The 15,750-nt window shown below is 39.8% G+C and overlaps 1 protein-coding gene across 1 annotated transcript in view; it reads right to left on the reverse strand.

The window, feature by feature from the left end:
* The window catches only part of pclob (piccolo presynaptic cytomatrix protein b), a 74,812-nt gene that overhangs the window by 17,115 nt on the left and 41,947 nt on the right, over nucleotides 1-15,750 (reverse strand). The window contains exons 12-19 of the mRNA XM_076272783.1: nucleotides 13,807-15,491; nucleotides 11,517-13,641; nucleotides 8,197-8,274; nucleotides 7,376-7,399; nucleotides 5,546-5,640; nucleotides 5,247-5,322; nucleotides 4,830-4,955; nucleotides 2,158-2,266 (exon numbers count right to left, since the gene is read on the reverse strand). Coding sequence (XP_076128898.1) covers nucleotides 2,158-2,266; nucleotides 4,830-4,955; nucleotides 5,247-5,322; nucleotides 5,546-5,640; nucleotides 7,376-7,399; nucleotides 8,197-8,274; nucleotides 11,517-13,641; nucleotides 13,807-15,491 — 4,318 coding nt within the window. The remainder of the gene's footprint in view (nucleotides 1-2,157; nucleotides 2,267-4,829; nucleotides 4,956-5,246; nucleotides 5,323-5,545; nucleotides 5,641-7,375; nucleotides 7,400-8,196; nucleotides 8,275-11,516; nucleotides 13,642-13,806; nucleotides 15,492-15,750) is intronic.

The raw sequence follows: 15,750 nt of genomic DNA on the forward strand, positions 1-15,750 counted from the left end.
ATAATTAGTTAATTATTGAAAGTATCAAGTAACATTTAATGGCCCAAATAATTATTTCATTGGTGATCTATAAAAGAGTATTTATGTATACTGATAATAGAATGTCTGATCATAATATTGAAGAGATTTATGAACAGACAGGCAATGCTTATTTGTAGCATTACCCCATGGATACGCAGTGAGAGATGAGAATAAGCAGATAGCAAAGAATAGGCTAACATAACAACACAATAAAAACTGTAAAAACGTTAAAAAGCAATAATGATACAGTAATGCCACTATATGCAAACGGTGGGTATAGAGGTACTCTACAGGCATGTTAACAAATGATAGCCCTAGCCATTTATTCCACTTGATCACAATCAGGTGATCTCTTACCAGGTCCTTGGCTCACCTATTTGTTGTTGATGGATTGCTAATAGGTGTGAAACTCTTTTTTAACATCCTCTTGTTTGAAAATCCTTGGAAGGTGCAAGCTGTTTTTCTATGTTCTTATGCTCTTGTATGTTTCATAAATGCAAAATAAAATGTAAAACTTCACAGGTGGTTTGCCATTCAAGATTATTGTGGAGAATGTACTGAATGCTTGTGAAATGCTATTTGTGCGAAATTAAGTATTGCAATTAAGGCGTTAAAGCCTGAAAAATATTTAATTTGCTATCCTAGCTTGATGATAAAAGTGTTGGCAGGTTTGTGTATGTGTGTATGAACTACTGTTTTCTCCTATGCTTAGAATTTGCCCCTTACATCTGCATAGGGAACAAGTCCCTAAAGTCTACCATGTAGTGCCATCAAGTAGCCCCAAAACAGACAAAGATTATTTGGTTACACTTTACTTGAAGGTATCTACATAAGAGTGACATGAAACTGTCATGAACATGTCATAAACATTTATGACATAACGCTTCTGTCACTTGCTTCTGTCATGTCATTCGGTTTTTGTCATGACAAGTTGGGGTTAGGGTTAGTGTTAGGGTTATGATAGTGTCATGTAACTCTAATGTAGACACCTTCAAGTAAAGTGATAACAGATCTGATTACAGGCCTACTGTAAGGTATTATGCCATTAGTTTTGTAATAATGAGAAAAAATATTACTGCTCACTCAGTTCTCTTCACTTATTGAGTCATCTTTCTCATATCCCACCCTGTTTATTTGTGATAAACTGCTGCAATATTGTCTGAAAGGTTTGTTAATAAAAGCTCTGTACTTGATTACAAAAATCAATTACAATTCTATGAATAGTGCACCAATAATCTGTTAATATGTAACATGGGTGGGGTTGGGGTAGTAATGCTTTAACAAAGAACTTACAAAGAATTTACCAACCAATAACTAAAAATTGTAGATATCACTTGCAACTTTGTAATGGCCATGCAAATAATGTTTATGTATGTTCTGCAAAGTGTTTATTAACAACACCAGTCGCAGTCTTTATTATGGCCATCGAAATAGTATTTATTGATGCACTACACAGAATGTATTACTATTGTAAAAGCATTGTAAACATTTGTTACAACTTTACAATAACCATCCAGATAAAGCTTATAGATGGCTAACAAACTACTCATTAACATTTCTACGATTGATTATAATGACCGGTTGCAACTTTATGATAGCCATTCAAATAATGTTTATAGATTATAGGTTTACAAACTACTCATTAATATTTATACAAGGTATAATAATCAGTTGAAACTTTACAATAGCAATCCAAAACATGTTTATAGATGGTTTTCCAGTTTTAAGTTCTAACCAAACATTAATAAAGCACAATTTACCATTTATAAGTGATGATATATTATAAATGCTGCCTTTGCACAAAATAATGTGAGTGTACAATAAGAAAATATTCAACACTAGTGTTAATTTGTATACATGTATTACTTATCAAGTCATTGCTTGTTATCAGTTACACAACTTGTTACTAATCTATTAAATAACTACATGCACACACATTAACAATTAAATAACTTCTTCTGAAGTTTATCAGACTATCTATTTACAATTTGTAAGTGGTGGTTATTATAAAGTGTTATCCGTGCAGAATTGTACTGCTATACAAAAATGGAGTGGTAAAAATAAGAATAACAATTTCATAGATTGGCACTGGAATAGATATGCTTGTGCTGGAGTGAGATGGAAGTTCTGACTTACAGTCGCACACATAATTCAGTCTCCCCACTCTGTGGACCCACGATGGTTTGCACCTCCTCATAGGTCTTGCCGGTCAGGGCAATTCCATTCCACTCCAGGACCTGCATTCCTGTGTATGGACAGTGGACAGCATGCTTCAGGTTGATGTCAACCACATCAGTGAATATACACAGAAGACAGAAGACAGAAAAACAGTCTTAAGAAGGCTATTTTCTTTTGTTGTTTGTTTGGGTGGGGTATTATTTTGTTTATCCAACTATGGTTATGGTTATGGTTATAGGATTTAGCAAGATATAACAATTATGTTAACAATTATATTATCACATGTAATATGTTGAAATTGGATGGTGTGTTCCAAAACGTGACAACAGCGTTTTCAAATTAGTCTGCAGGATTTATCTTAAAGCCTGGAATTATCTCTAAGTGCTTAGAAGTTGGTCAGCTACGTCACACAGACGTCAACACCAGACAGATGGGAGGATCGATCTCATAGACACAGGTTAAACATTCTTCCTTTGGAAACAAACTGCACCTATCACCATAATAGCAAAGCACATTAATTTACCAAATGGAGGTTATCTGCTATGACCTTAAAGAGAGAGGAAAAGCTCTACCAAACAAAGTGCAATCAGAGTATTCAAACAAACAAAAAAACCGAAAGGGAAATTGAAGATTTCATTATTTCATTTAGCTTCAATGCATTTACATTCCTTTAAATTACAGTCTGTCTCAGAGTTCTATCTACACTCAGAGATAGAGAGAGAGAAAGAGCGAGAGGAAAAGCATGCCAATAAAGCGAGCTGAGCGTAGAGAATGATAGAGAGGCAGAGAGGGGGAAGAAACAGGCTTTTAAAAACGGCACAGCAAACCAAGAGGCACCCAGGAGCAGCTCACCACCACTTACACAAATGAAAGCGAGTCTTCAGATAGGCCTTTTGCTTACGGAGCAGTTCACGAGCTGTGTGGCGACAATAGAGTGTATTCAGCTGTTTGAAGAACCAAGAACCAACATTCACTCTGTCAACAGGAGGCCTTCCTGGCAAGGCAGGTTGCAATTAAATCATTTCAGTCTCTAATGGATTTCTGTGTCTGTTTCAGTCTCTCTCTTATTCTCTCTCTCTGTCTGTCTGACTCTCTTGCTCTCTTTCTATGTGTGTGAGGTAGTGTGTGTGTGTGTGTGTGCGTGCGTGTGTGTGTGTGTGTGTGTGTGTGTGTGTGTGTGTGTGTGTGTGCGTGTGTGTGTGTGTGTTTGTATGTTTGTGTGAGTGTGTATGTCTGTAAGAGAGAGTGTGTGCTCATGTGGGTCTGCGTGAGCACATGTATAGACACGTGCCCGTGCGCAAGCACACAAGTAATGATATTTGATGTTTGCTCGTGACACTCTATAGCAGCTGCAATCACAGGGTTCATCAATTGCTACAGGCATGTAAACTGCAGGTGCTAGAGGAGGAAGGCTCCGGAAATCACTGTTCAAGATACACTAGTGATGCTCTCTTAATCTGATTCCAGATCACTGCACCCAATATCACAGCAAATAAAAAACGCAAGAAGATAAAGCAAGCTGTAGATATAAACCGAAGCCCACAGACAGCCTCACCTTATGAAGGCTCTAAGGAATTCAGTGCTGTTTCCAGACTTTCTGAGAAAATGATTGGCTATGCTTTGCAAGGAATCAATTCTAATTTCAGTGTAAGCACATCAGTGTATACTCTACAGAAAGATTATTTTTAGGACAGTGAATTAAGTAGGCTGTGTTTAGAACTGAATAGCAATCGTTTCGAACAAAATAGCAGCACATAACTACTGTATATTGTCTAAGTACATGTTTGCTGAAAATAAATATGATATGAACAAATTTTTTTTTTTAAATCTTCGAAATGATGACCAACACTTAAAACAAAAACTGCTACCATTAATTTATTAACTTTTTGATCTATTAATAATCCTTTTTATCTATAGTCATTTACTGAAAGCATTGCCATATCTTTAGTCATTCACCGAAAGCATTACCATCACTGAGAGAAAGGCCATCTCGGTCCCCAGTGAACCCTGCATAATGACGGCTCCAGTGAGCTTACACCAATGGCTGCCCCCTTATCGTCTCCTCCCAGAGGGCTTAGGATTAAAACCAAAGGCCCAGGCGTCTCCCTCCCCGCCTCCCTCATACTGGGTCTCTGCACTCTTGACATTTCTGGCTCAAAGGCATTTTTTTTCATCTGGAGAGATTGCTGGCTTTACGAACATCCTTTGAGATTCAGACTCAGTTCTGGCGACCGGCGAGACGCCAGGCCCTGACTGGCCCCCGTGGCCCCGAGCGCTAGATGCGAATGTGCAGAATTCGGTTGCAAGGACAGCAGTTCAGTCAGGGGGTAAAGAATTGCTTCTTAAATTAGATGCAAGTGGCAGGGAAACGCGCCTACTGAAGCCTCACTGCAGCCATATTCAGCAACTGCATTGAAGTGGCATCAAAAGAGAGAAACAGACTGTAGCAATGAACATCTATTCAGCACTGGGGTTGGCGTCTATCTTGAAATAGCAAAGTGGCATATGAGCCTTTTCGTTGTGATACTGGATCATCAGCCCGCTAATCAAGCTCTTGCGTCCCTGCAGAGAAGAAAATGCATGGAGATATTGTATCTTGATCAGACACATGAGATCACTGGATGTCTTACCTTCCACCACTTTCCCTGACTGTTCAGCATGTCCACCAGGGGTGACTTTGGCAATATATGCACCGATATCCCCGTTCGCCCCAGGGATCTCCTTGCCACCAACCACTCGGATTCCCAATCCATTTCCTGACCAAATAGCAGAGAAAACTGCTGGTTATTTTTGTCAACAGAAAAAAATAATATTTTGTTTATTTTTCAATGTGATTTTAATCACCAAGGCCTCGCATGTTAAATATGTAAAAGAAACTCTGCCTGATCTTCTACCATAACAGCCTTCATTAAACATAGATCAGAGGCTGTTCTTATATTAATTGGGTCATGCCTTCTCAGTATTACACACCATTTTGTTTACAACTAAAGCCTTTCTTTAAAAATAATCTTACTGAAGAGAAAAAAAATAAAGAGATACTCTTTTACCCGACACACTGTTATCTTTAGGGTCCCTCTGAAGTTTTAGACGAGTGTGGGGAAATGGGTAATGCATTGATTTCATCTGAAACAGTAAAACCAGTGCAAATTTGGCAGATCAAATCATCAAATTACAAAAAAAACCAACAAAAACAACATTCTGAGCATGAATAGGCAGGTGGTCCCGTATGTGTCTATGTGTGTGTAGAGAGAGAGAGAGAGAGAGAGAGAGAGAGAGAAAGGGAGAGAGAAAGAGAGAGAGTAGTTATTTTGTTTAGATGTACTGTATGTACAGTATAGCTTTCTACCTGTCTACTATCCAGCTGCTGACCATTCTTTTGGCCAGGACGTCCAATGCGTGGTTTATCAAACCAGTCGCTCTCCTCTTGCCTTAGGTGGTAAGCTGTTGGGGTAGGAAATTAAGTGGTATATTCTTTATTCTTTATCACAAACACACACAGCTCCTTTGAGCACACCACATGCTTGTCTGGACATGCAGACACATCCCTGAGTATCGGTCAGCATGCTTTGGAAGTGAAACGGAACTCTCCCGCGTAGAACTGACACCCAGAACACTCCAACACACCACCACCACATACACACCAAAATAGACAAACACACCCCTATGCATTATGCACACGTACACAAACACACACACACACACACACACACACACACACACACACACACACAGAGTTTGTTTTTCTCTCTGGAAGTCAGAGAAAAGATGCCTTCCACACTTCTGCTTGAATATTCTGGAGTATTATGTAACCACTCACTCGAGTGTCATATTGGTATATTGATGGTCAGAACATTACTACACTACATTATTTACCTCAGGGATTGACTTTACGCCATGTCATGACAGATGTTCCTATCTTGTCATAAGTTGATGAAAGTCACTGTTCAAAGACTGTCATGACAGCTTTCAACATGATGACGTGATATTTTTATATGGCATCCAGAAATTCTGCCATGGTAATTACTGAAAATGGCAACACGACACTGTCATGTCATTTCATATTGACCGTTATGATGAACATCAACAGGATATGATATAGTCCATGACATGTTTATGACATGGTTGTATCACTCTCATGACAGCGGGTTCAGGGGAAGTGTTTTTCTTCATCACACAAACCTGACTCAATAATGAACTACTGCCTCTTCACAGTAGTATCTGCCATAGGCTACTGCCAGACATTGATTAAATTGTAAGTGGTTTGGAATACTTTGCTATGATATAACGCTTTCATGACTGTTGTTTGAAATTACACTATTTATGTATAAAAAGTTGATTAAACAGAAATCATTTGATATCATTTTGTTGAGGCTTCCTGTTGTGGTTGAAAATACAATTCCATTATATTCCATTATCACTGGAACATTCTTATAATTCTGGATGAGCCATGCAATAGACTTTGACTTCCCAAAGGGAGGAATTATTATGTGATGTTGATAACAAGAAAAAAAAACATTCAAATAGACTAGAATATATTTCTGGAAGAAATAAAAAGAAATTGCTTTTGTATTCATCTCTGCTCTGGAGGTATAACACCCCCTCAACAAGCACTCTCATTGAAAATCAGGATGGAGAGCCTCTCTGTGCAAGCACATTTCTCTCCCAATTCTTTAATGTCGGTCCTGAGAGAGTGAAATGGAAGCTGGCAGTGGGAGCTTGTTTGGCTGAATCGCACCGAGGACTTTATGTTCCCTACATCTGCAAGTGTCTCATTAAATCTCACACTCTCCATCCATTTGCAGGCCACTGGAAAGCATCCGACGTGATGAGCACCAGGCGATCTACGTGTAAGTGAATGGTGCTCTGATGTATACGAGGCACCAGAGGAGGGTGAAGGCCTCAACACAAGCACATCTGGCATTCAGACAAATTGTGGAAGTGGTTTAACAAACATATGCATTTATGTACAGTATGTATACATGGTATGCATGACCAGGTCTTCAGGAACATACCTACAGTGTACGCAAGAGGGCATGAATATGAATGCCAGAATGCATGGGTCTGAAAATACCACAGGGGAAATGCCCAGCACTGACTATGACATGTATGGGTGTGGTGTAAATATGCTGTATGGGGGACTTTGAATGTCATTGTGCAGTTTTCAGTGTTTTCTCACCTTCTATATTCCAGCTAGGAACTCCTGCGGTGATGAAAGTTATATTTTAGAGGTTTTTGTTAGGCAGTATCCATGACAAAACGTTTCTAGATCCAGTGCTGACTGTGTCTGGTGGTGCTATAAGGCTTCTACTGCTATAAATGCTCATTTTGTGAACATTCAACTGTAGTGACCAATGCAGCTGTTTGACATGCACTTCCTATTTTTGTGAAACATGCTTTATGGGTCTTGATGCAAACAGAGGTACTCCTAAAACATTCAAAAATGTCCAAAATTTCTAATATTGTTGTGCTCTGTCCTTATGTCTCAATTGATACACTTTTTCAGGGTATCTAGAAACCATGCACACCTGATTATAGGTGAATTATAAGGTAGCAATGTACTAGCATGTTTGTATTGTGCTACGCATATGTTGGAAAAATGCAGTGGTCAGCAGCTTACTCTAACAAATATGCATACAGGACACAGGGCAGAGCATCAGATCCAGTTAAAACTTCTTTGAAAGACCCACAGTCCCCTACATTTGCAGTGTATCCGAGTGTGACTCATAGACGAGGTCTTTCAAAGAGGTTAATTTCTCGAGGGAAATACAGTTGAGCAACAGTTAAGCATTAGAGCATGTTAACATACCTGGGAGGGTTGTGATAACATTCTTGGTTTCTACAGTAAAGGCATCACACTAGCTGCGTAAATATCACGATGACTAATGCATATTTGTCAACACCAGAATTGATAAAATAGGGCTGCATTGTGCCTGTGATCATTCAGAAGGTGGGTCGGTGTGGGTCTTAGAATTTAGAAATGTGATACTAATACTGTACCGTGTGTGATACTCGAAAGATACTCATGAAAGAGTGTGGGATCATCTCTGCTCAATATCAGCAGGGGGTCACTTAGTGCTGAAAACCAAGGCATACGCAGACTTTTATATCTATGACACTGAGCAACGATAGCCTACTATTGTAGTTTTATATCAGTGGCATCAACTGAGCAAAGAATAACCCTCTGTTGAAAACTGACCTGATGGTACCTTGGTTTGAGCGATAAAACAATATTTGGTAACACTTTATAATAACTACACACAATTCATCATTTATTAAGCCTTTGTTACTTATTAGTTAATGGTTTGTTCATCATTAGTAATTTCTTGTTCATACATAATTTATCATCAGTAAAGCATTCATTCACACAATTATAAATGGTTTGTTCATAGTAAATAAGCCTATCCAAAAAATATGTTTGTAAACATGATTTATACTTAATAAGTAATGAAACAACCACTTATAATGAAATCATTTACTTATTATAAATCAGTTGCAAACTATTACAAAATGCTTTGTTTCATCATTTGTAAAGCATTGTTCCTATGTTAATTATCATAAATAAAGTATTTGTACATACAGTTATAAATGGTTTGTTCATAGTAATTAAGCCTATATCTAAAATATGTTTATGAATTATTGTTAATGCATTTTGCAATAATATTTTGTTGATGAAGTAATATTTCCATTATTTAACAGTTGTTACACACACATGCACTAATGATTAGTTAGGGTGAGGATACATATTTTATTATAAACCACTTCCTAATACTATAATTCATGATTAACTCAGGAGTTACAAGTGGTTAGTTAATGATATTTTGTGAGATTATCTAAAGTGAGGACTTTCTATGCCTTGCAACACATTTTCAAATGAGTTGTAAAAATTACATTCACATTCATTCATTTAGCAGACAAGCACTGTACACATGTCAATTAAATTGAAGGCCATTGACATAACAGTGAAAGCCGGGAATCAAACCCCCAACTTTTCAGACTACTGCATGATAGTCCTGCTCCTTATCCACTACACTACCTTTGCTATGCAAGAGTTTCTGTTTTCTTCTACTACACACTGTTATTAAACATCTGTAAACTATTATTAAATGCTGTATTCTTCGTTTGTAAAGCATTATTCCTACATTAATTGTCATCTGTAAATCATGTTTACACACAGTTAAAAATGGTTTGCTCATAGTAAACACGCATATCTATATTATATTTTTGAATTGACTGTTGTAATACTACTGGGCAGAGGTAGTGTAGTGGATAGGGAGCCGGGTTAACATGCAGTAATCCACCAATGTGGCCTTGCCCTTTAATTTCATTGACATGTGTAAGTCGCTTTGGGTGAAAGTGTCGGCTAAATTAATAAATGAATGTGTAAACTTTATAACTCATTTGTAAATGTGTTGCAAGGCATAAAACATCCTCACTTTAGATGAGCTCACAAAATATCATTAACTAACCACTTGTAACTCCTGAGTTAATCATGAATTATAGTATTAGGAAGTGGTTTATAAAATATGTATTCTCACCCTAACTAATCATTAGTGCATGTGTATGTAACAACTGTTAAATAATGGAAATATTACTTAATCAAAAACATATTATTACATAATTTATTAAGTATTAACAATAATGTATAAAAATATTTTAGATATAGGCTTATTTACTATGAACAAACTATTTATAACTGTGTGAACAAATGCTTTACTGATGATAAATTATAAATTACTAATGATGAACAAACCATTAACTAATAAGTAACAAAGGCTTAATAAATGATGAATTGTGTGTAGTTATATTAGTAGTTATATATAGTAGTTATATTAGTAATTATAAAGTGTTACCTAATATGTACATATTCTCTTCTTAGTGTTTTATTCCCTCAACTCATGACCTGGAGAATATTTCCTGTTCTCTACAGATTTATCATGTGGCTGAAAATGTTTTTTTGCACATAATGTCTTTTGCATATTTAATAAAAACTATTTTAATCCCAGAAACAGTCATGTGGGAAGTTTGAAGTGTGCTCAGAAGAAGTGTAAAACAAGGCTGACAATCTTATGATGTGAAAAATTATAAAATATTTCAGAATCAATCACAACCAACAGCAAACATGCAAATGAGCAAATTAGACATCAAACAAATGCATGCAAGTTCATTTCTGCTTTATTTCTTTCTAACGCTTCAACTCTTTCTCTCGCTCTCTCTATTCCTCTTTCACATGCACACACACACACATAAACAGAAAATATAATGACATGCAACAATGCAGAATGATTAAATGACAACGGAAAAGACAGTAATAAAGGAAGGAACTTTTTTGTAAAAAAACAAACAAAAAAACTCAGCCTAAGGGATGGCCTTAGAGACTTTAGACTTAGAGATTTTTTAAGCAAATCAAATGTCCCATATAGGTTACCACATAATTCAATCCTGAGCTAATACACAAAGGAAGGGGTTTTGAATTTACACAATTCAGCTGGAGCAGTAGTCATGGGAATTAATGACATTCACTCAAAGTGAGCAAGACAGTCCAGTAAATACACAATCAAATCTGTGACCTTTATGACAAGGCACTGGCCTTAAGGCTCTGTGACTCAGCGTAAAAACCTCTGTGGTCAGCAATCCATAACTGCCTGAGGAATGCACTGAGCACATATTTCTTTATCAAACTGTTGACCGACCTTTACAGTATATGACACAAATTGAAATAATATAACATGGATAATAATTTTTGGTACAATGCTGGATAGTGTTAGAACTATGGGGTCATGACTGCTAATATTATCCGAGAGTATTTGACATAAATCTACATATATACAAAAAATGTGACAATATATCTTATTTTGGGAGGAAAGATTTCCCTTTAAGCTAATATTTTGTCTGTTCTGAATGGCACCTTCAGCTTAACCGTTATACCCTCAACCTAATTTTGATTTAAGCATCAAGCTACTTATCATTAGTGAATTACAATTACCTTAAAATGTACAGACATTAAAAAACATGAAAAAAAAAACATGAATGACTTAAATAAAGCAGGAAGATAGTTTGATTAAGAGAAGAACACACACATAGAACAGATTCACAAATAAATATTTGTGTCTCAGAAGAGAAAAGAAGTACAACATATACATCACTCGACACACTTGACAATCTAAATGCAATGTCTTACAGAAGCAAAATGAAAGCATGGCAAACAGGAAGTGAATCATCATGCACTTAAAGCAGACACACACAGATATGAAAACAATTAGGTCCATGCATGAAGCGCATATCCACAGGATTTGGAGACAGGCTTAGAGCAAATTTACCTTCACTGTCAGACATGGCACCCTGCAGGTCATCCATGATGAAGGCTATGTCGCGGTCGTACCCGCGGGTCCTGGACTCCTCCCGCATATGCTGCTGGACCTCAGGGAGGGAGTGGCTTGAGCCAAACTGGTCCCGAGAGTCAGCCGAAATTGGGGGGAGTGGGCCGGCTGATGCTCGAGCCATACCCATGGGCTGACCGACTGGACTCAATGGGCTCTCTTCCTCAGAGTTCTGGGCCACTATTGGGATGCGTCCTCTGCTCTGGCTGATGGGAAGGCTGGTTGGTTTGGCTCTGGCTGAACCAAACGACGTGTCCATGCCCTCACCTTCACTCTTTAACCTAAGTGAGGAACTGGACAGGTCTCTTTTTATGGAAAGGTCAAGTCCGTACACAGAGGATGGCCGGGACGAAGGTCTAGAGCGAGTACCACTAGGGTAGGTGCCGTCGTCTTGTAATGATGATCTCAACCCTGGGCTGAGGTTGAGAGACTGTCCCAAGTTTAAAGACTGCGCCAGGTTAGCGCCTAAAGTAGAGCCCAGATATTTCTGTTGCTCTGCTACGTTCTTCCTCAACCCAAAGGTAATTTCGTCTTGAAGAAGCCGAGCCCTGGTGGCCAGCCCACCCACCGAGGACCCGGTTGATGCTAAAAAATGACTGTAGTCTGGTTCAAGATCCCTGCTTTCCTGAATGGGGGAAAACTTTGTAATTTTTGGGTCCATTAGCGCTGCTTTTTTCTGCTTTAACTGCTTCTGGTACAGGACAGAGGCAGGGAGCTGTTTAGCAGCCTGCTTCTCCAAGGTGAGCCTGCTGATGCTGTATTTCTCTGACTTAGGGAAGTGTCTGTAGCTGCTGTCACTTGGCAAGTAATGTGGCAAGCCAGTGAGGGGATCCAGACCCTCTGTACCCCGCCGGAACTCTTGCTTAATCTGTTGCTTCAGAAGTTTAAGTTCATATGGCTCCTCCATTGAGTCCTCCTCAGTCTTTCCATATGAGAGCCTCCCGGAGCCCAGGAAGTCAGCCACTTCTGCTGTGCGCCGCACCTCTGCTGCACGGAGCAGGCGGTCAGCCTTAGTCATGTCTTTATCTGGGATGGTGAAGCTGGAACTGAGTCCAGAAGAGCCCTTTGTGAGCTCACCAATGTCATCAATCAAAACATAGTTCCTAGCATTGTGATGGTCAATGTCTGTGTAGAAGGACTCAGCTGAGATACTGGACATTGGGCTGCTGGCCATGCTGCCCCTCTCCTCCAAGGCCATCCTAAGGTCTAGGTTGCTGTACTTCCCCCCGAGCTGAGAAACGCCATATGTGCTTTCAGTGGAGGAGGGGACCATCAGGAGTGGCTGGTTGTGAATCACCTCATAGTTGGTGGTGATCTTCGGTTCTAGTTCTGAAATGGCGGACTGCCTTGGCTTTTGCTGCATCATCATCAGCTGAGAGGCATGTTGGTAGCCTGTCTGCTGGGACTGCTGAAGGCTCGGCACTGAGGAGTACACAGACTGGGTCTGATAGGGGGACACCTGCTGATGGTAGACAGACTGCTGCTGGTACAGAGTTTGCTGGGGGTAATGGCTGTCTGCTTGGGTCTGAGGGGCATACTGATAGTATTCTCCATACTGGGACTCGTTGTCAGTCTGTGCTGGGATGAACTGGTTGAATTCGGATTGTGGAGCAGTTCGTGGTCTTTCAAGCCCCCGGCCATTACGCCTCGCCTCCCTGATATTGCTGACCTCGCTATCTGACATGTAGTCTCTTTCCTCTGCCACCCCTTGCAAATAAGCCCTTTCTCTCTTCTCCCTCTCTTTTAACAAAGCATCTTTCCTACGATTGATGCCCATCTCTAGGTACCTCAATTTGGCATCAATTTCTTTCTCTTCCTCGTCAAGTTCTGCCTGTTTCTTGCGGAGCTTGGAGGATTCCCTCTCCACCAGGTCAAGCTCCTTGTCGATGTCCTGCAGGATTTTGGCACGAGCCATAGTGGTATTCCTACACATCCTTCTTCGAGCTGAGCCAGTGCTATACCCAGATGGTCCAACAATGTTATCTTCCTCTGGTGGAGGGTGTGGCAGGGTACGCTTGACTTTTTTCTGAGAACCATAAGGTGTGCCACTCTGTGAACCTTTGCTCTGCAAAATAACAAAACAAACAGCACTGTTAATTACAACCATTTCTACTCAATGCAATATGAGGCTACATAAATGATCACAGCATATGATAGATGGACATTAGACTGGAATACTTACAATGCAAAACAATGATTACAGATTTTCAATCATTTAAGATTTACTCACCGCATAGTTCTCAGAGTAATGGTAGGTGGATGTCATTCTGTCTTCAGTAGTTGGGCTTAGAGACTTGTCAGACAGGGATCTTTGTGAAGGCTTTAGTGATCTAGGACTGCCTGGGGAGTGCCTTGAATGTTCAACAGTGAGCATCTTCTGTCCACCTTTGCCTGACTTGCTATACTCTATGGACGTATTTGGAGACATAGGTGAGACAGGAGAATACAGAACTTTTGGGGACTTTGGAGTGGAGCCAGTGCCATCTGCTTTGAGATGGGTGGTTATACCAATCTCTATGGGACCCGTGTGCGATGATGATTCATCAGAGTCAGACTCTTCTCCTCTGAGCTGTCTTCCAGTCCCAGGGAAATCAATCTTGGTGTCGAGGTGTGCTCGCACAGGTGAACGCCTAATGGTTCCAGAATGATCTGTCTGAACTGATATCTCAGCTACTGTCTGTATGGCAATGCTAGAGACCTTAGAAGACTTGCATTTCTCAGAATCTCCATATTTACTCGATCGAGACTTCCGCCTGCTTCTGATGGGAGTGTCCCATTCATCCTGGTCTTCATCGTCAGTCTGAACGCAACTGTCCACACTTCTCCTATTCCTTCTTCTCCTGCCAGGATATGGCTTTTCATTACAATCTTCATCATCAGTCTGCACACCACTGTCAACAATCTTCTTGCCACTCACTGCAAGTGTGGAGTCGGTTTTAGCATCTTTAATAACTCTTGCTGATTCAGGAATGCCTTCAGTGGGAGCAGTGCCCAAGATCTGTTGGTCCTGACCAGGTACTAAGGAGGGCGTTGAAGTGTCATCCTTAACAGGCCAATACTGGCCATCACCTCTGCCAATATATTGCTGGTGCAGGAAACGTGTGTCTGTATTGATTGGAGGGGACCTGCCTTCCAGTGTGTCTCGGCCATATGGGTATATTTTCTGTTCATCCAGTTGTTGTTGCAGCTGCTGCTGAAGTTGTTGGATCTGCTCAAGCTGCACTTGCTGCTGGGCGAAAGTCTCCTGTTGCAGGATCAAGTGGGCTTGACGCTCCTCTTCCTGCTGTAACAGCAACTGATGCTTCATGTTCTGCAACTCTTCAATCTCCTTCTGGACAATCATCTGCTCCTGCTCCCGGAACCTCTGGATTTCTTGCCTTTCCCACTCAAGCTCTTCAGCAAGGCATAACTGCTTCAACTTCTCCAACTCAAGGAACTCACGCTCAGCATAATACTGTTGATCCTTGCCATCATCAAAACCAGGGAAGTTCGGGGAGAGCAAAGTGTCCAGTGAGGCTGCTATGGCTTCAAGGGTTGCATCAGAATATATTTCAGGGTATGGTGCCATACCTGGGAAAAGGTTGGCAAGGACTGCAGGCAAAATCTCTTTGGAAAGTCCAGTCTCATGTGAAATGATCTGACCAGCAGCTGTTACTGGTATGAACCCATAAGGGGTAGGGACATTTTGTAAAGTTGAGAATGCCTCTATAGTGCTACTTGGTTGTAATTCGACCAAATCATTGTATGTTGAAGTGAATATTGACCCTGGCTGAGTGGTTATTGCATAACTGGATGGAATGGGCTCAGCAATAGATGAATAAACAATTCCATTTGTTGACCTTAGCACACTCTGATGTGCAGTGGTGATGATGGTAATCGCTCTGGTGCCTTTGCTTGAGTAGTCCAAAGCTTCATCTGTTGTATAATCAAAAATATATATATATATATATATGTGATCTTAAGCTCATTCTTCATCAGTGATAAAAATTGAAACGAAAGTATTGGCATGCAATATATCAAAAAGAAAAACATGAATGAGAGTAGTAGTAGAGAAGTAATGCATGCAAATTTTTCATGCTTATTCTTTAGCATGAAGCAAAGCCAAAACACTGTGGGAAAACACGCAGGCACATGCAAGCATCTGTGTGAAAAAGAAAAAAAGACAAAAATTAAG

This window comes from Alosa pseudoharengus, unplaced genomic scaffold, assembly GCF_046254945.1.
Source record: "Alosa pseudoharengus isolate Yale_2024_CS ecotype anadromous, Long Island Sound unplaced genomic scaffold, YU_APseudo_1.1 YU_APseudo_1.1_scf_10, whole genome shotgun sequence".
In the NCBI taxonomy this organism is placed as follows: Eukaryota; Metazoa; Chordata; class Actinopteri; order Clupeiformes; family Clupeidae; genus Alosa; species Alosa pseudoharengus.